Below are 21,529 nucleotides of genomic sequence, written 5' to 3' on the forward strand. Positions count from 1 at the left end.
GCCAACGAGCACCCTGAACACGCTATGACCGCTTCACTTCTCCCGCCTCCCAGGCTTGCAGCGCCTAAGCTGATTGGCGCCACAAGCCTGGGAGGCGGGAGAAGTGAAGCGGCCACGGCATGCTTGGGGAGGAGGCGGGGCAGGGAGTTCTCCTGCATGCCGCCCCCCACCCTTACTTGCTGCAGGCGGCCCTCCCTGCGCTCCCCTGCCCCAGCTCCCTCCAACTAAATGCTGGCGGCGACTGGGGCGGCCGAAGATCCGGCCGCCGCGGTCACTGCCAAAGAAAATGGCGCCCCCCAAATGCCAGCGCCCTAGGCGACCGCCTAAGTCACCTAAATGGTTGCACCAGCCCTGACCAAGGCTCTCTCTAGCCACTCCCTTACTCCCACTCATCCCTGTGCCTTCCTAACATGTTGCCCTCATATGCCTGAAATGCTCCCTTATCCCAGTGCAATAAAACACATCCCTCCTCTTTCAAATAGCTCGTCAAAGCCAATTTACTGTGCATTCTCAGTCTCTATTGTTTATAAGTATTTATTTCTGGTAGCATCCACAATGCACTGGGTACTGAGCCCCATCATCTGGTGCTGGTAATCGGTCACAGACAAAGTAATACTTGTGCAAACATCACAAGCTCTTCAGGGCAGGAACTGTCCCTTTAATATGTTCGTATAGCACCTAGCACCACAGGGCTCTGAGCCTGATGTGAGTCTCTAGGTGACACTCAATACAAATAAATAATACCTAGAATACAAACACAGATCAAGACGGGCACCTTGGGTAAAATTTTTTCAAAAGTGCTTAAGTGACATTCAGAATTACCATGATCTTAATTCGGTGTAGCTTCATTCACTTCCAAAGTGACTTAAATTGAACTCAATGAAGGTCACTAATTCTGAATAAAAGTGTCTGAACAGGGGTTTAATGTAATTGAATTAATCCACTTTAATTCACACTTCCAGTTAACTCAGACTAATTTTCCTCAGTGTGCCTGTATAGTCAAACTCCTCATCACATTTGTCAAAAAGGGATTTAGGAGCTGAAGTCTCATTGTCTGATTTAGGTTTAAGTGACTTAGGCACTTTTAAACATTGTACCCTATCTGCCCTATGCTCTGTAAAGACCCCATATACCGTTAGCCCTCAGCTACAAATAAATCATATGCACACAACCTTTTGAAAAGTAATTTAAACAGTTTAAAATGCAACTAATGTATTAATGGCCACACTTCAGTGTTTCTTCACTTGTCATGAATGTTTTCTTGGACATTCTTAGAACAGAAGAACCATCTGCTTCCCTCTCAAGATCTAAAGGATAGGGAACTAGACTAAAACTTAGGAGATCTGGGTTCTTTTCACAGCTGTGCCAGTGACTCTCTCATGACCTTGGGTAAGTTGTGTAAAAGATATGTGCCTCAGTTTCCCCATGAAGCTTACACACTTTTGTAAAACACTAAGATTTACAGATGGTCAGAACTACCTAGATTGTAAGTTACTATTATCTTGTACAGACTGCTGCCAGAGACTGGATTAGGCGGACCACTGATATGAGACAGTATGGTTATTCTTATGAATACACAAAGCTATTAGTCTCAGGGGAATCTTAGAAATGTGCTCAGATACCTCCTTTATAGAAGTCCAGTGCTAGGTTTTTCATTTCATTGTTGAGAAATTGAGCCAGATTTCCCCATCCACCAATAAAATTCACACTTTGACCTATTCAAGTACTCTCAGGTATTCTCAAGAGGGGTAAGAAAAAGAGAAAGGATCCTGACACTTAAACCCAGATCCATAAAATAAACAACCAGTCTCAAAGCCCATTTTCCTTGCTGAAAAGAACTCAAAAAAAGTGGGAAAGAAGGCATAAGGAGTTCATGGATGTGAAAGAAGAGTGTCATTAATGGTCTCTAAAGAAGCTGGAAACTGTGTATCAGCCATGATCCATATAGATCAATGAAATCAAACATTATGCAATGAAGTAATAACAACTTAAGAACAATTTACAAGAAAAATCATTAAATATCTGTGCATTTAAAGACATTTTAAAAAGATACCATTGTCCTGCTTACTCAAATTGCAGGGGTTTGCAAGAGTGACAGCAATTTAAAGGTACAAAAAAGGTAACACAGAAGCACGAATATGTAGCTATCCATACACACACACACACACACACACACACTTGATTTTTCTTATATTAATATTATATCTTAAGGCTTCCACAAATGCAGAATGTATTTGGAAGTTATATTTAAAATGTTCGGCTTCAACAACTCTTGCTTTATTAAGACTACTTGCAGATTTCTGATTATGAAAGCATGGTTCTTAAATCACATTTGCTCTGTGTCCCTTTCAACAGAAAGTGGGGAGAACTTTACATTTTCAATTCTCAAACTCCTCACCTACTTAGCCAACTTCATATTGATGCTCAGGAAACAGGACCGCACCAAAAGACAGCAACCTGTGCTTCTGGGGCTGTAGAACTCTCCTGCATTCAGAAGCACGTAATTTCACCCCAAAGGGCTGAGTTTTCTGTGAAGCAGATGAACCCAGTGGGCCGCATGGCTAACAAGCAAGTCCAAAAACTCAGAAGAACAATTCCCAGCCACGCTAGTTTGACTCTAATCAAGACCCAATGGGCCTTGAGCTGTCAACATGAAGACGACTCCACTACACAGTGGCAAAACTCCTGGGGTAAGCAGGCTGCTTACATTGTTGTTTATTAAGACGCATCTTTGCCTTGTCGAAGATGGACTGTGCTGCTCTTTCAAACCTGTTTCTCTGTAACTTCCTGCTTGGCAGTATCAGACCTGTTCACAGGGGGGTTGGTCTGCCTGCAGAACTGGAAGTTGTGCTAGATTCCGGACAAGTTCCTAGGCCGCTCCCACTAAGGAAGCATAGGTAAGCAGGGTTTGTTAAAGACACAGTCTGGTTTTCCTTTCCTCTTCCAGACACATTAAACTGCACTTAAAGTTCCACCACAGTAAGACATAGCTGGAGACTGACTTATTTAAACTCATTTGGAGTTTTACAGTGCCCATTCAATCAGTATTTTAAATAGCTAAAGACATTGAAGAATGCCTTGAATCGAACACACTGCTTGTCAAGGGAGTGGCTTCAGAAACTGCAGCTTTTATCACTAATAGCTCCATTGAAAGCAGGTTAAGCCACTGTTTACTGCAATGAGAGAACCTTCTTTTTTAATGACATTCCTGCATTGCTAGCACAGCTCTCTTATCAGGCCTCTTCATTTAACCTTTTCACTGCTGTCAGTACACGCATGTGCCACAGCATGAGTTTTAAATGGAAAAGCAGGACATACTATGCCCAACCACACTGAAAGAAAAAGTGTCCTTGCTACCTTTAGCTTTTCAGTGCTGAATTATATAACTTGTCTATTACAGTTTAATAGCAGGCAAGTTTTTGTGCTGTATATAGTAACAATACCATCTTGCATTTTATATATAGATGTTGATCCTATACAGGATTTTTCTTCCACAGATTTCAAAGCTGGGATGAAACCAGTTCTGCTGCTAAAAAACTTTATATCATACCACATCATCATTTATTTTATGACATAATTTACTAGAAGACCAACTTGCAAATGTGTTAGACAGTTTAAAAGAATGAATCATACTATTTTTCATATCCCTCTACCTAACAAATCAGACTGCCTTAGTACAAGTCCCACTGCACATGGTGGGGGAGAAGAAAATATCTAATGCATTTTAAAAAGCCTCCATAAAATAGTTTTTGTATTCATAACATTGCAGTATTAAAGGGCTGATATTGCACAATCTACTAAATCTAGAAACAAAAGTCTTACACCACTGGAAAGAAGAGATTCTTAACTCTTCTGTTTCTAGCTTGGATAATTCATAACAGATGTTAAACCTGTCACTGGTCCAATATAAAATCCTACCTGTCCTAGGATTCAGGATAGTGCAGTTTTGGGAGGGAGAAAATTATCTTTGGGGCAGGCAGTTTTGTGTTTTTTTAGGACCTGTTTGGGGCAGCTCAGAAACATTAGATGTTATCTCAAGTACAGATGAACTAGTGGGCAAAGTACAAGTGGAAGGGTCAAGAGAACACAAATGCATGCAATTTGCTCATGACTCTCTTATAGTCACACAATACATGTTTAAGAATGGCTCAAACAATATAGTTCTTCCTTCGGGACCAGGAGGTCACATGTTACAATCCAACACTAGCATGCAGTTCTTGATAATGCCCTACAATACTTCAGAGTGAGCATGGAATGTGTTTTTCACAATTATAGGAGTTTGGATGAGATACTAAACAGAAGTTCTTTCTGTGCATCTCTGCAGACTTTCAAGATAAAAGTTAATAGATTCTGGCCAGTTGTGCAGGGGAGTAGGGAGGGAGAAGCACAACAAATTCCCCCTCCCTCCCATACTCCCTTGTGCCCCTGCACAGAGATGGCTAGAATTAGTCTGGGAGGACACAGTCCCTGCTCCCAATTAGCTCTCTACAACAGCACTAGCTGCTCAAAATGGAGCGGGGAAAAGACTCCCCCCCACACACCCCCATCAGCATTGAGGAATGGGCGGGCTGCAACGGTGGCAGAGCTATTGCTCTGGTATGTATGCCTCGGAAACATCAAGAGGAATTCTAGCTACTTGATCCCACACCCCTAAAGCTCTCTCCTGCCTCTTGCAATGTAATTGCACTCAGGAGCAATTCTGTACCCAGTAAAGGGGAAGGGATGGCTCAGGGGTTTGAGCATTGGCCTACTAAAACTAAACCCAGGGTTGTGACTTCAATCCTTGAGGGGGCCATTTAGGGAACTGGAGTAAAAATCTGTCTGGGGATTGGCCCTGCTTTGAGCAGGGGGTTGGACTAGATGACCTCCCAAGGTCCCTTCCAACCCTGTGATTCTATGAAAGCTCAAAATAGTTAATTGACTAAACTAAAATTCAGAGTGGAAAATAAATCCAAAACTGCTATGGAAAAAAACTTGCAGGAATTGAAACCTGATTACAAGTTATACTTGTTCTCTTAGAAATCAGGAGCACTTTTGTTATGTTTGTTCAGGGTTTTAATGACATGCCTAATTAGATTTTGCTTTGCTGATTCTCCCTCAACAAAATGCAAATGGACATTTATGACACTGAGGGACTATAGGACGTGAAGTTATGTGCCGATGAAGCTACTAATATACATTTCAGTGTCTGTGAAATTTATTACATTACGGACAGGTCAATAGTGACTCTACATTAAGACAGCATACACTTTTAAAAATATTGACTAACTTAAAGAGGAATTTTTCAAAATGCTCCCTTTTTGACTAATCACAGATATTTTTTTTAAATATTGCCACAATAGCTCTCTAATGCCATAGGCTTCCCCCTCATTCAGTTCCCCTAGCTACCATGACAAAGTGAAAATTATTTTTCTCCCTCCCAGGGCATTCACAAGGGGAGACAAGGAGGGACACAGGCTCCCCAGTAATTGGCCAAGGCACAGAGCTCCTCCGGCCCCAGGGCGGGAGCTAACAGCTCCTTCAGCCCCAGGGCGGGGCCCAGAATGTGCCCCTCCAAAAACAGTGAAATTTAAATTCCTGCACATGCCTCTGCCTCCTTTTATTATTACTAACATCAATTTTTAATCCACAATGAGCTGGATTAAGATACAGTAACCATACCCATTCCTGTAGTGGTAACATTTACAAGAAAATGTGTACAGTACAAGAAAAATATGGGGTTGGAATGAAGGTTGCATATTTGAATAGGAGATAGCGAGGAACTGGGTGGATACATTGTAGTTGTCTATACTGGATACTGGAATTGAAAAAGAGTTTGACATGGAGTTATGAGTGTGACAGGGTGTTCGGTTTGTAAGGGATGTGGATTTGTGGCTGATCGGGATGTTAAATGTTACCTTAAATGGTGTTTTCCTTGAATTTTAGTGTTTGTATTTCTTTTAAACACATTTGAGCCACCTTAACTCTAAATTAGCTAAGATTATGTGCAGGATATGTATATAAACAGTGCATCAGATTTAAGTCGCTGGGGGGACATTCTCTTTCAATGTTATATTTGTGTATCTTGGTGCTTAGCTGCCTCTGTTTTGAAATATTAAAACAATGAGAACTGAGAGTTATAGGAAAGAGATCCACAGAAGCATGTTATTTGAATTGACTCTTTGCAACAAACATGTCATTGCATTTTTCAGGAAGAAGCATCAGATTAAGTGTACACAAGTTGCCATATGAATCAAGCTACCTAGCAGAAGTTGCCAAAACACACCTGTATGTAGTTCAGCCTTCATCTTTGTTGTATCTTTTCAGCTCAGGGGTCATATTGAGCTGGTTGGCAGAGGGTTCAACCTAGTTTACTTTTCTTGAGATGATGCCAATTTGTTTTCCAGAATCTAAGTTTATTCATTAAAAAAAAAAGTCTCTCTCTCTTATGGTCACAAAGATGACCTTAAAAATGTGAACCAAATATTAATCAATCCAGTAATATCTGCCTGAGTTTACAGATAGCCTGAAACAATAGCTCCAAAAGAGATGTGAGCTGCTCTGCCATCCCAACGGAGTTATTAACTTCGCAGATAATGACATTTTAAATGTAAATGCAAGAAAAGAAAAGAATCATCATATTATGAAGAGCTTCTTTGATTGGAGTCTCATTCTGGAATCTGAAGTGAGTGGAGCCTGGGAGAGTACCAATACTTTATTCCGCCCCCACCCCAAGTTCGACTATTGACTGGAATACTTGAAGAACCAAACCTCTGTTTCTGAAATCATTTAGCCTCCAGTGCAGGTCTAGTGCTCACTAGAGAAAGTGATCCTTAGCTTTTTTTGTTTGTTTTAATAGTATTGATCAGCTACATTACTCCCCCCTGCCCACAAAAACCAAAAACGCTTACCTTGTCCAGTAGTGCATTCTGCCATAAGCGGAAGATACTGAGGTAGCTTCTATCTCTAGCACTGAAGGATGTGAAGAAAAACTGTACGGAAGGTAAGATGATAGCGTGCTTTATTGAATTCCCTCAAAATCATGGCCCCAGGGAAATGGATTAATACCTACAACTAGGCAGTCAGTGTGATATGCAGCTATTGGACACCTACTGAAGCCTGTACAAAGGGCTAGGTTCCCACTGTCTATACATTATATAAAACATTTTTGTTGCTTTTTGTGGCATCTACTTGCAAGCACTTACTCCAGTATAAAAAATGTTCTCTATATCATTTATCTGCTCCCTTAACCTTTCTCCCACTCGCACTTTCATGTATCACTCTATGCTTGCAAGAGTCTCCACTTATCAGTACCCTCACCCTCCTCCTTCACACCCACTGTTCGCATAATTTTTTTCTCGCTAATCTTCTCACCAAGGCCTGGCACATCATCCTTTACCTCAGGGATTCTCAAACTGGGGCTTGTGACCCCTTAGAGGGGTCACGAAGTTATTACATGGTGGTCACAAGCTGTCAGCTTCTACCCGTAAGCCTCGCTTTGCCTCCAGCATGTATAATAGTGTTTAATATAAATAACTGTGTTTTTAATTTATAAGGCGGTGTCGCACTCAGAGGCTTGCTGTGTGAAACGGGTCACCAATACAAAAGTTTGAGAATCTCGGCTTTACCTAATCTGCTCTCTTGTGTTTTGCCTTGCCATTCACTGTTACTCATTCCATTTTTTAAAGTTTGTAACCTCTTAAGCATAGGGATAGAATCATGTCCTTCGCAGCAGGTAAAAACTAGTAAGACTCATGGGACCCATTATGGAACTGCAAGGGTCTCCCTTCGGTGTCAGCTATATTGAATAAGCAGCTGACCAGACCCTTCCTCAAAAACATCAACAGACTCATACTAGGAACCTGTCACCCTGTTTCCGGCCTAACAGTTTTGTTTTTCTGGGAGGAAAGGTTACTGAAAAACTGGTGATGGGCCAACTCCCATCCCAATCCAGATTGGGCAGGCTAACCTATTGCAACTTTCTCTTTGGAATCCCTTTGAAATTCACCCAGAAGCTACAGCTAGTGCAGAATACAGCACCCAGGAGGCAGGGAGAAGCTCCTAATTATACCAAAACCCATTACAAAATAGCCCTATTAGCATATAGCAACTGTCTTCCAAGAATGTGTTTCATTTATAGAGGTTGCAAAACATCAAATTCCAATGCAAACCCACTCTGAAAAGGAAATCCCTAAAAATGGCATAATGGGGCCCTCTGTTTATTGTGTTCACTGATCCCACAGCAACTGTGCTCAAACAACAAGTAAAAAGATGATATTACTAGTTACTAGCTCTGACTCACTGGGTTCTTTCTGGCCCAGGCATCATCACTAGTAATAAAGATTTTGCAACTGAAACTTAGCTGACAATTCTGTTGATGTTACAGAATAGACTTTGACATCCTCTCCCACAGCTGTGCTGACCTGCAGTGCTAACCCAAGAGTAGTAAACACTTGTTGTAGTCACCAAAGTTATCAGATCTGATTGTGACACGCAGGGAGCAGATGTGTGGAGTAAGATTTTTTTTTTTAAAAGAAATAGTCACTTCTCTGATCATAACTGCAGTTTAAATATACAATTGAGACAGTTGCCTTAGCCAACAGGAATCAACAAATGCTCCACCCCAGGAATTATGATGCAAAAAGAAAATACTAGCTTTTCACCTTCTCCCCTTCTGTTACAATTTGGATGGCATTTGGGATGAGCCGCGCAGTCTTCTCCTTTGTCATGAAGGTTATATCCTTCAAGGCAATAGAAATCTGAACAGAAATAGATACAAAAAACACACATAGAAAAGTTATTAAATCCCAGAAATCCACAGGGCACAAAACACGCAAAAGGAACTCAAGATCAAACTAACCCAAGCTACTTGAATAAAACATAGATGTAGGGTGCAGGACACTAGGACCAGCCTTAAACACAAGCATACCAAAGCTTTGTAATTCACAGCCCTGCCCAGCCCAGCCGAGCGCACCGGGACCAAATAGTGAACAGACAACTCATTGCACCCTTACCACTCCCACAGCAAGACTAGAAGATTCATGACACAAACCCTTATCCTGACAGCAAGCTGAGCCCCACAAATCTGAATGTCAACCCTGGCTGCTACACTGGAGAAGACATTTATACTCCCTTTTTCTGCTGTAAGGTCTCATTTCTGCTAGCAGCCTGACAGATGTGCATGCAGGTACATTTGCCAAGTGGTGTGCAGCCCAGGGCATGGGCCACTTGCAGGTTTAAACTAGTGTAAATGGTGGAGTCTCTGTATCTTGATGTCTTTCAACCATGACTTGAGGACTTCAGTAACTCAGCAGAGGTTAGGGGTCTATTACAGGAGTGGGTGAGGTTCCACGGCCTGCAATGTGCAGGAAGTCAGACTAGATGATCATGATGATCCCTTCTGGCCTTAAAGTCTGAGTCTATAAACACTGCTGCGGGCTCTTCCCAGATGACGTGGGGTGCAGGCATGTGCTCTGCACATTAGTACAGGTGACACTTGAACTGCAACCATCTAGAATGTTAATAAACAGTTTCCCAAGGTGATCCAAAAAAGAGCTTCCAGCTGGTCAGTCAGTAAGTAAGAGTTATAGCATGCTTGTTTCAGCTGGAAGCCATCTTTGCATAGCTTATACACACAAGGCTGAAGATCCAAATAGAAAAATCCCATCATGGTCTTTTGGCATTTCCTTTTAAACACTTCACCTCACATCCATCCCCAGTGTAACTCCACCACTGAGGTCAATGGAGTAACCTCATGAATGAATTTGACTTCTTGGTATAGACAATCTAGATCATTTTGAATAAAACATTGCAACAGATCTTCTATATTTTGTGCATAAACAGGCTATTTATCACCTGTCCTGCATTCTTCAAAAAGCACTGGTACTGTCTAATCCAAAAGATCTCAAACTTTTTCACAGTGTGGACTACATTTTAATTCAGAAATTGTTAACGCCGCAATCCCCTTCCACTGGCAACTGGGCAGACCACCCTTCCCTTCCCTATTCTCAACTGCATAACATCCCTGTGGCAACTACAGCAATTGTTCTCATGAAAAAGTAATAAAATTTTAGCTGCTTTTTAATGCACGTTAGGAGCTGAAAATAAGAAGGAGCCAGCACCATGTGGACATCCAGCTTTCTTCAGACCACCGGAAAGACACTGACCATAATTTCAGAACCTTTAGCTAAGATATTTCACAGAAAACATTGCTCCTACAGGGAATCTGTATTCTGCAGCAGTTCTGATGTAGGTCCAAGCTAGTCTTATTTCTAAAACTGTTAATTTGTGTCAGTGGAATCCACATGGACAGTTAATCCATGGCAGCAGGGGCGGCTCTAGATATTTCACCGCCCCAAGCACGGCAGCATGCCGCGGGGGGCGCGCTGCCGGTCACTGGTCCCGCGGCTCCGGTGGACCTCCCGCAGGCGTGCCTGCGGAGGGTCCGCTGGTCCCGCGGCTTCGGTGGAAGCCTCAAGTATATATAGGGGGAAAACCTGCAAAAAATTATCAAGTTATCCAATATAGGGAGAGAGACAATTTTGAACAGACTGATCTTAGTGTTCCATTGACTTCCAGGCTGCTCTTTGATTTTACTGTATAATACAGATTTGTAACTTCAGTCATGATGGCCGGCTGCCTTTTGCAGGACCAGCACCAATGGGATGTCTTCCATGATTACCATCACCAAGAAGGATCCCTCAACCAGAAAGCTTCAGATATGATCCCCCAAAACAAAAAGGGGTTTCTTTTAAGCAAACCAATAATCAAGTACACAAAATAACTTACTGTGGTCTCCCATCGGAAGATGTTGCTGTGGAAACAGAGCCAGTTTTCAGAGAGGTACAGGCGTCCCTGCAGCAGAATATCCTTCTGGAGGGCACAGGCATAATCTATACATAAAGACCAAGATGAATTTACTCACTCATTACAGTCCAATAGGACCAACCTTATTTTTTCTGTAAGCCCAACTCTCTTTGATTTAGAACTCAAAATTAGGGGAATAACTTTCGTTACTCACAGGAAAACTCCATAAAAATTAAACTCATATTGGGCCAAATCCAGTTTACTTTATTTATGACAAGTAATCCTGTTGATGTCCTACATCACGAAAGTCAATGGAATTATTTGTGTGAGCAGGGAACGCAGAACTCTGGCCATTGTGTATTACCCTGTGGTTTCAGGTATCCAGCAAGGCATGGCAGTCAATGAACTTCTGTTTTGCAAAGAAAACCAAGCACAATATAGAAATTGCACTCTACAAGCCAAGCTCCAGGCCACTTGAATAAAGTAGCAGAATACAAAGGCAGTATTTTGTTTACTAATTCAGAATACATAGTCAACCAGTCACACATACCACAATATAATGTATTGGACATTTCTAAGGTGAATCATTTTACACTCCTTAGCATATCAAAACTCATAAAGAGCTAAAAAATCCATACTTAGTAGATATCCACATTCCGGCCAGGACACTTCAGTCAGAGGCCCTTTTTAGTCAAGGTTTCTTTTTACTTTTATTACCTATATGAAATGGCCTCTGTCTGAAATATCACTGCTGGGAACTGACTGTATTTTGAACAGTCCATTAATGCAGGGTTCTCAAACTTTTGCACTGGTGACCCCTTTCACATAACAAGCCTTTGAGTGTGATTCCCCCCTTATAAATTAAAAACACTTTTAAATATATTCAACACCATTATAAATGCTGGAGGCAAAGCAGGGTTTGGGGTGGAGGATGACAGCTCGCGACCCCCCCATGTAATAACCTTGCAACCTCCTGAGGGGTCCCGACCCCCAGTTTGAGAACCCTTGCATTAATGGATCTCTATTAACAACAGCAAGGAGCTAATTCATCTCTTTACTGGTGTCACTGTAATTTAAAGAGCAGAAAGATTCACCATTGAAGCAGTAAGTGTAGGATTTTCGTAAATGCGTAGTACTGGCTTCATTGCTCCCACTGAAGTAAAGGGTAAGACTCCTATTAACTACACTGAAAGCAACGTTAGGACAACATTAAGCCCTTTTGATAATCCCACCCTAAGAATATACATTCTATATAAATACTATGTTGATTTGTTTTACACATTTGTATTTCATGCATGAGGCTGAAACAACCATGACTGTTACGGGGATATTGTCAGGTGAAACTTGGGCCAAAATTTAGCTTTAGTACACATCAACTTTTACAAACTGAGGACCAATAAAAATTTCCTTGAATTTTCCCCCCTAAATTCAAATGGAAACAGTGTTATCACAACATTAAAATTATCCGGCAATATTTGCAACCCCAATATATAAGAAACTGAAAGCGGAACTGACAAGAAACAAGTTAGAACAGGATGAAAGAAATTCAAGTTACCAGGCAGCATAGCAAAAATTAAAAGAGACACTGTCCAAATCAGTCTTCTGATAGAGAAACCTTTAAATACTGTTTCCTGACTTTTAAAAGAATTCCATTTTAACTCTTTTTTTTATGCCCTTCTGTGTTTATAAGGGTCTTTTGGGCAGGTATAAGAACGTCATCACCAAAACACACTGGGGCCATTTCTCCACCCTATCTCCCTTCTCTCTGTACACCTACCAACCAGCTGCCTCTTTGGTGTCAGCTTTGCTGCTACTAGTAAACACGCTTCCTTGCAGAGCTCAGGGAAGAATACGCACATGGGATCCCCCCAGAGTAGAGCATGAGCGTGATGCAAGTGATCAGCAACAAAACAGTGGAACTGACTATACACAATGGGATGTCAAAAATGTACAAAATAGGCAAACCGAAAATTGAGACTAAATGTTAATAATCCCAGTGCTAGCAATCTACGAACCGAATTGTAAAAAAAAAGATATTCAATGTTAAAGATAAAAATGAACTTTTTAATGAACTGGTGCTCTTCCAATCAGATTTTTTTAAGTGTTTACACTATGAAAATCTAAGGCACTTAGTTTATAGGATAGGTATGGAATCAGGGTCATTTTTGTATAATCTTTATCTCTAATTCTCATAATTATAAGAATGTACAAGAGTAACTACAAAAAAAGAAAAAACAAAGAACAGCAGTCGTTACATTTCTGTTAACAACGAGTAGGTGATAACTATGTTAAATATTTGTAGATGAATAATAACTAATACAGCTTGGGTTAAAAATCCACTATACCAAACAAAGGAATGGTTTTAAGACCGGAGGTCAGAAAAGGTCCTTTTAAATGAATGCTGCTCCCCTGCGGTAAAAGAGTAATTACATAAAATAATGACTTTGTTTGCTTCTGACTGAGGAGGTGCTATATTGCTGGGATTAGTCCATCAGCAAGTGTATTCTTCAAATCCTAGGTAGTCTGTTCATGGCAAATATGCTAAATAGAATTTGCTTCTTCCAGGTAGGTGAAGGTTCTAATTTCTCTTCTATAAAAGCACTTTGCTGTTTCTGGGTAGACAGTGCTGTAGCCACAACACCAAGCATCTAGCAAGACTTCCTTGCTGGATTAAAGGCTGTCTTTTTATTGCAAGAGATAAACCCTGAAAAACCATGATGTTATTTTGGTATCAGAATACTTATCTCTGATACAGTGTATTTGTTAAGTGCGTCTCCAGTGGTACAGTCAGGCTTGCTTGCTGAGTGACCTATTAAGAAGTAGTGAGGTGTGCCATCAGCATCAGGTACAGAGGCAAGATGATAGTAGGTCTGCTGGGTTTTAAATTCTCCATTTGGTAACAACTGGCAGAATGGAAAGGCAGGGCTCAAAATAGGTATTTCAGGGCCTTCAGGTAAATACAACAGCTTGATGTTCTTTTCTCACTAACTTCTTGTTTTTCTTCTCGTCGAACCATTATTTTTCTCCAGATCTGTAATCCTGTCCTTGCAGTCCCACTGATGTCCTCTTGATAGTATACATGGTTCCAGTTCACCCTGGTGATCAGCAAGCTTTATCCTTTTTAGCAGTAGTCGTCCAGTTAAGATTGTAGAGTTGTTTACATATTTTCCAATTCATTTCCATAACTACGGTGAGATCTGGAATGATTTTCACTATGCATTTCTTATAAGTATCTGAGGCAAATGGGCTGGTGGTAGCTGATATCATTGTATTTTCTCTTTGAGCCCAACAAACTCAAAGTTCTTTTTAGATTGAAGAAAAGACTCCATGGAATGGTCCTAAATTCTGCTGACCACGTATTAGTGAGGTTCTTGCTCTCTCATTAAGGTTCTGAGCTGATTATTAAGGAGCAGGGACAGAGCTCATGGTAAGTGTGACTTACATAGCTATTCGAGACACCTTAGAAATACTTACTACCTGTCTAATAACCCAAAAATATTCTGACATGTTTACCAAAAAAATCCAAACTTATTTGCCTGTATCATGGTGAATTTAAAATGTGCATCTTTTCCCTTTTCTGCTTAGCACTAGGCTGGCATCACAGGACCCCAAGAAATAGGTAAGATTTTTACCTGAGAATGCCCCTTAGGAAGCACATTAATCCCTCAGAAAGACACTGCTTGTTGTGCTTCATTTCTTGTATAGTCTTTGCTAAACCAGATGGTATAGTTCTCTCTCATTCCCATTCACTACCTTGCCTCAAAGCGAGGTGAGTTTAGCAACACAATTCATAGGCCATGACTTTGGGGAGAGGGAGTTTTCCCTTTACTCCCCCTTTCCCCCGCCCCCAAAAAACCCACCACCATTGAGACATAGGAGCCGCCCCTGACAAATCAATTTTTCACAAACCATTTGCCTGATAAGAAACCCAACATAGGTGCCATGGTATATCACCTTCCAGAAGAAATGCCTTCATATTAGATTTCTGCCTTATACAGTCCTTATAGCATACCAGGAAGAAGTGACAGTTCTGGGCTGCAAGTCCGTTTCCTCCCTCCGCCATGGGCTGTCTATTGCTTCAGAAAGAAGAGCATCCCAATTCTTTTCCCTGCAACCCTGACCTTCTTAAAAAACAGACTCCTATGCAAGGAGAAAGCTTTCAGGAGTCCCTCTGGACATGTTTGTCTGTCTGTCTGTCCAGGTAACATCTACTATCCTCTATGCCATTGCTGCTTTTTCATGGGTGGCAAAATCTCTACTGGCAGTGCCAGAAACAGGACTCATGCAATGACAACAGTGAGCAATGCTTTCTGGGACGTTATCTGCTGCAGAAGCCACACAGATGAACTGATAGGCATCACTAACACAGTGCTCAGCTCCCTGACAGCCTGAGAAATGGTTGCACTTGGACACATTTTTAAAGATGCTTCACTTAAACCCAGTGTCACCTTAATGAGAAACATGATTTATTTTATTTTTTTAGGCTTCATTTGTTGAGACTCATTTCAAGAGAGCTTTGAGTTTAGATTCTGTATTAACCCCCTCTCCTCTGTTAAACCTAGTTAACTTTTGTTAGTTACCATTTTAAAAAATTGCCCCCCTTCACCTCCCTCTCATTCAACATCTGTTAAGTGTCTGAAGCAGCAATATGTGAAGATGCACCAAATGTATTGCCCATGCCAGAAGAGTGTCCAGTGCACAAATAAAAATGTCTAGGATATAATGCTAAACTCCACCAGAGAGGTCCTTTGGGGCCATCTGCCTGTCCCAAGTCAGGATAAAGGAGGAGGGTTGGGCATGGGGCTAGCAACTCCACCCCGTAAAAAATCAACTTGCTACAGAAACGCCAACAATAGAGATAACAGAGACTTTTAGCCTGGAAAAAGAAGGGTCTTCAACTCGAAGACGCATGACGCTGGGTGGTGAAAGCCGCAAGGAAGCCACTAAGCCGATCACCCTTCTTGCAACCAGGAGGATTACCATCGGCACATGGAACGTGAGGACCATGACCTTCAGGCTGATAGCAAAAAAATGGGCTATACCTGGAACCAGCTAGAGCAAATGGCCCAGTATAGAGGACTCTGGAGATCTGTGGTTGGCGGCCCATACCCCGACTGGGGTGACGGGCATGAGTGAGTGAGAGAGTGATATAATGCTAACTCTGCTCTTTCCCCACACTCTCCAGGCCAGTCATAATCCAAACATTTCTGAGCCTGTCCATTCAATATGCTGTCCCAGCACATCCGTCTCAGGATGGCCTGGCCTCTCCTTTCCCCTCATGATTGCCTGTGACAGGTGCTACCTTACATACGTACCATGGCCAATAGGTGTTTTGCCACCTATGGGAAGGGTAGGAAAAGTTACCTTAAGAGACACCCCATGATCACCATCCAGAGGGGCTGGAGGCATTCCTCCAGCATAGAAGTCTACTTTTAAGAAGGTCAGGGTTACAGGGAGAAGAGCTGGGAAGCTCTTCTTTGAAAAGCAGTTTGCTGCTAGTCCACATAGGAGGGAGGAGTGAAACAGGTTCCCGTGCTATCGCTAAAGTTGTTTGTCTTACAAACACCAGCTGCTGCAACTTTGGCATTATCAACAATAATAGAGTTTTGTTTGTTTGTTTGCATCTTACCTACTATGAGCCTCTCCAAATCTGGCAGATGTGAAAACTGTCTCTTAAACTCCTCACTCCTATATTTATAAGTGGAACTTGAGATCTGCAACAATGAAAGGTGAGAGGTTAAAGTAAACAGATTTATTTTCAGCTACCGACTATCTTCATACTAGCAGGAAACTAGGGATAAAGTGCAAAGAAAATAAACACCAGAAGACTGGAAAAGAATAGACAATATCTAAATGTATTTACCACTGTCATTATGCTCTGTTATACAATGCTATGCCGGTATAAACTACAATCCCAAATTGAAATATCAGATCTGTTATATACAGCATTGTCTCAGAAATGCAGCTGCACAACAGGATTTTTGCCACTTTCAGTAATTAAACTGGTAGACTGGTGACACTAAAGACCGAAGTCCATAGAACAGGTACAAGGCAGGTACCAGCATGTCAGGGTTCCCTCCCCACTCTGAACTCTAGGGCACAGATGTGGGGACCCACATGAAAGACCCCCTAAGCTTATTTCTACCAGCTTAGGTTAAAAACTCCCCAAGGCACAAATTCTCCCTTGTACCTTGGATTAGGTAACGCTGCCACCACCAAGTGACAAAACTCAGGGAAAGGACCACTTGGAGTTCCTACTTTCCCCTAATATTCCCCCAAGCCCTACACCCCCTTTCCTGGGAAGGCTTGAGAATAAACAAGATGAGCACAAACCAACCTTGGGCTTTTTTAGACCACTAAAAAACCCCCAATCAGATTAAAAAAAACAAAACAAAACAAACAAAAAACAGAACTTTATTAGAAAGAAAAAAGTTAAAAGAAGCACCTCTGTAAAATTAGAATGGAAGATAATTTCACAGGGCAGTCAGATTCAAAACACAGAGGATTTCCCTCTTTGTAACTTTAAAGTTTTGCCCAAAGAAAACCAGGAATACACCTCCCTCTCAGCACAGAGAAAACCCCAAGCCAAAATAAAAGTAAGCTAACGCATTCCCTTGCTAGTACTTACTAATCCTAATGGAGCTGGATTGCTTGTTTTCTTGATCTGTCTCCGGCAAGCACACAGAACAGACAGACAAAGCCTTCTCTCCCCGCCCCCACACACACAGATTTGAAAGTATCTTGTCCCATTATTGGTCCTTTTGGTCAGGTGCCAGCTAGGTTACCTGAGCTTCTTAACCCTTTACAGGTAAAAGGATTTTGTGCCTCTGGCCAGGAGGGATTTTATAGTACTGTATACAGAAAGGTTGTTACCCTTCCCTTTATATTTATGACACAGCACCACAAGATTCCTGATCCTGCTCTACCTATATAATTCACCCCTTAATAAAGAGACCACTTTTAGGGGTAACAGGGTAGTTTGGTCTCCAGGGTCCCTTTAAGACTATGGGCTTGTCTACACTTACAGCACTGCAGTGTGTATCACTGTAGTGCTTAATGAAGACACTACCTACAGTGAAGGGGGAGCTTCTCCCATTGGAAGAGTTAATCCACCCCCCAAAAGATGTTAGCTACGCTGATGGGAGAAGCCTTCTTGTCCACATATCGCTGCCTACACAGGGGGTTAGGTTGGCATAACTACGTCACTCAGGCATGTGGAGTTTCCCTGAGCGATGTAATTATGCCAACATAAGTCTGTAGTGAAGACCAAGCCTTAGCCCAGGGGTAGGCAACCTATGGCATGCGTGCTGAAGGCAGCACGTGAGCTGATTTTTAGTGGCACTCACACTGCCCGGGTCCTGGCCACCGGTCCGGGGGGGCTCTGCATGTTAATTTAAATTTTAAATGAAGCTTCTTAAACATTTTAAAAACTTTATTTACTTTACATACAACAATAGTTTAGTTATATATTATAGACTTATAGAAAGAGACCTTCTAAAAACATTAAAATGTATAACTGGCACGCAAAACCTTAAATCAGAGTGAATAAATGAAGATTTGGCACACCACTTCTGAAAGGTTGCTGACCCCTGCCTTAGCCTCTCTGCTGAGGCTGCCAACAAAGGGGCCAATTGGTACTAACCATGGTGGTGATTTTTGCAATGTGGATCTAAACTTTAATAATATATAAAGAATTTTTGAATACCTTCAGTATAAAATGGTATTGTTAAAACAAATTCTAATCTATTCCCTGTTAATAGTAAGGTGATTTACAATAAACTAAATTGCTGCTGTACAAATCATCGTGTTTTAGCAACATTACAACTGAAAGAGGAAGAACTCACCTCCCAGTGTCCTAACAATGAGATATAAACATACCATAAAAGCCTCATTAGATCTAGTGTGTGAGAAACTTTTATTAAGAGATGTAAACAACAATTGGCTTTGCTCTTTCTGAATAATAAAGGTGGTCAACAGATGTTTGACATGTCCCGTACACACACATTTCTGTACCATCGTATCAAGCAGTTCAGTGTAAAATACAATGAATCACTTTTGGCCATTTGACCAGACTCCTTTATAAACCCTTACTCCATTTTCCATGCACTATTATGATGTGCTCTGCATCCGTTAACGGCCAGTTGTAGCTGTGAATTTTAAGTTTTCAAAGTAATTCTGCCCCAGAGTAAATTAGTCTTTAGTTAGGAGTTATTTTTGGTAAAGGAATGATAGTGATGGCCCAAATGCATTAGCTCTAGGCATAGAATCATAGAAATGTAGGGCTGGATGGGTCCTCAAGAGGTCCTCAAGTCCAGCCCCCTTTGCTGAGGCAGGGCCAAGTAAACCTGGACTTAGGGTGACCAGATGTCCCAATTTTATAGGGACAGTCCCAATTTTGGGTTTTTTTTCCTTATATAGGTTCCTATTACCCCCCACGTCCTGTCCTGATTTTTCACACTTGCTGTCTGGTCACCCTACCTGGACCATCCCTGACAGGTGTTTGTCCAACCTGTTCTTAAAAAACTCCAGTGGCGGGGATTCCACAACCTCCCTTGAAAGCCTGTTCCAGAGCTTAACTACCCTTATAATCACAAATTTTTTCCTAATATCTAACCTAAATATCCCTTGCTGCAAATTAAGCCCAGTACTTCTTGTCCTACTTTCAAAGGACATGGAGAACAATCAATCACTATACTCTTTATGGAAGTCCTTCACATTATTTGAACACACAGTTATCAGGTCCCACCTCAGTCTTCTTTTCTCATGACTAAATATGCCCAGTTTTTTTAACAATTCCTTATAGGTCAGGTTTTCTAAACCTTTTATAATTTTTGTTGCTCTCTGGACTCTCTCCACCTTGTTGACTAATATTCAATTTGTGATTCACTATATCCCCTAGGATCCTTTTCAGCAGTACTACTGCCTAGCCAGTTATTCCCCATTTTGTAGTTGTGCAGTTTGATTTTTCCTTCCTAAGTGAAGGAAGCCTCATGTAACCTCAGTTCTATGATTTTAACATTCCCATCTGGGACTTCTGCTCCATACTGCCAGAACTGATGACCCTGTATAAATCAAACACTGGTTGTCTGCCTATGCTGAAGGCTCAAGTTCTTTAGTCAGTATGACAAGGAAATAGGTACTATGAGGTGATGGGTTGAAATGAATAGTCCTCATAAGTTAGCAAGTGCTCTTTTTTCATTTAGCGAACTGCATTTTTTTTTAAAGTCAGGAATGTTACAAATACCACTTAAGATGACTCCAAATAAAAGGGATTAAAAATATTTTTCTTTATTTTTTCAGTTTGTTTACTGAAACAGAACTTTAGGTACAGCCAGCACCCCTGGTTGATGAGTGGCTTTCATACAGCAACAAGGGAGAAAAAAACATTTTTAAAAATGAAAAAGAATTGGCAGGGGAATTCAAAGGCTGGATAGCATTTGGAAAGGAATTGGCAGGCAACTACATTTAATCAGGGCCAGTGTATTCTACAAGTCAATGGCTTTATAATTTGGGTATGTCATGGAAATTGTAAATATTAACACTGTTACAATGTGCAGGGGTTGTTGCCTGAGAATTTGGCACATGTACCACAGCACACATGCTTTTAACTCACTGTTTGAAACAGGCTACATTTTGTGAAAAGTGCCCTTTTAAGGTCTTATCCAAAAGATTCAGAGTAAATTTCAAGGAACTCAATTTGTCTACCCACGAATCTTGGAGGGCTGAGTCAAGCCTGCTGAGATTCCTGTGGTTTCAGGGAATCCAGGGATTTCAAACTTGATGCTTAATGACTGCAATTTGTGCTTGTGATGATGGAGAATTAGTACACACACAAACAAATGTATTTACAGTCCAGTACAGTAAATGTGACGCAGATAATCATATACGAGCTTTCTCATGCTGGCTTCAGCACCAATTTAAGGAACCACCTCTCCAAGGGGAAGGAGATGTAATGTCACCAAACAATGTGTGTGAGAGAAAAGAGCTATGCAAAATCTAGATATTAGGAAAAGGGGATCAGGCAGTGGAGAAAGTGTGAATGTGTCTGTAGAAGCCTAATGCTTGACACAACCCAGGCAACAGCACTGAGAATCAAAACTCTAGAGAGTCTCCAGAATCTAAACATTAAGTAACCTGAATCTCTAGGGCATTAAACCTGTTTTCTCTGTGTTCCTTACCTGAGAGCCCTTTGTTGGCATATGAAATCATGTCTGTTTTTCCAATCATTTGAACAGAGGACAAGAAGAAGAAATCATCCTGCTTATTTGCACACTAAGCTTTTCAGACAGCTAGGAAAAACCTGCTCTGAATGCTTATCTAATCAGCCCCGTTCCACTGGAAGGAATTTAGACATTGAACTTTCTTAACCTTCTCCTTTCCTTGCTTTGTATGGCAACTGGTTCGCATTCCTAGGGCTAGAATTAAGCGTTGACTTTCCAGCACCCCAATCTTTTAAATCAGCCAGCCATAACCAGCAGGGCAAGTTGTGCTGGAAGACAAATGGGACAAATTTCCAAACTACTGGCACAAAATGGCTGGGGCTCATTGGTGCTATGATAATACAAATAAATGAATAATATAAAAAAAATGAAAACAAAAAACTCCTAAGACATTTCAACTTCTCCAAGAACTACATCTCGTATTTTCAAGCTACCGTATTGGTCTTTTGTTCTACAAGCTTAAGTGTAATGAAATTTAGAAAAGGCTTTCATTCTGGGCTACATGAGATGCCACAGAGGTTATG

The 21,529-nt window shown here is 41.3% G+C and overlaps 1 protein-coding gene across 2 annotated transcripts in view; it reads right to left on the reverse strand.

The window, feature by feature from the left end:
• The window catches only part of GRAMD1C (GRAM domain containing 1C), an 85,765-nt gene that overhangs the window by 29,300 nt on the left and 34,936 nt on the right, over positions 1-21,529 (reverse strand). For both annotated transcript variants that reach the window (XM_045003975.1, XM_045003985.1), the window contains 4 exons: positions 16,415-16,499; positions 10,768-10,871; positions 8,643-8,738; positions 6,891-6,971 (listed from right to left, as the gene is read on the reverse strand). In XM_045003975.1, the coding sequence (XP_044859910.1) occupies positions 6,891-6,971; positions 8,643-8,738; positions 10,768-10,871; positions 16,415-16,499 (366 nt within the window). The remainder of the gene's footprint in view (positions 1-6,890; positions 6,972-8,642; positions 8,739-10,767; positions 10,872-16,414; positions 16,500-21,529) is intronic.

Source organism: Mauremys mutica, chromosome 1 (genome assembly GCF_020497125.1).
Source record: "Mauremys mutica isolate MM-2020 ecotype Southern chromosome 1, ASM2049712v1, whole genome shotgun sequence".
Classification (NCBI taxonomy): Eukaryota; Metazoa; Chordata; order Testudines; family Geoemydidae; genus Mauremys; species Mauremys mutica.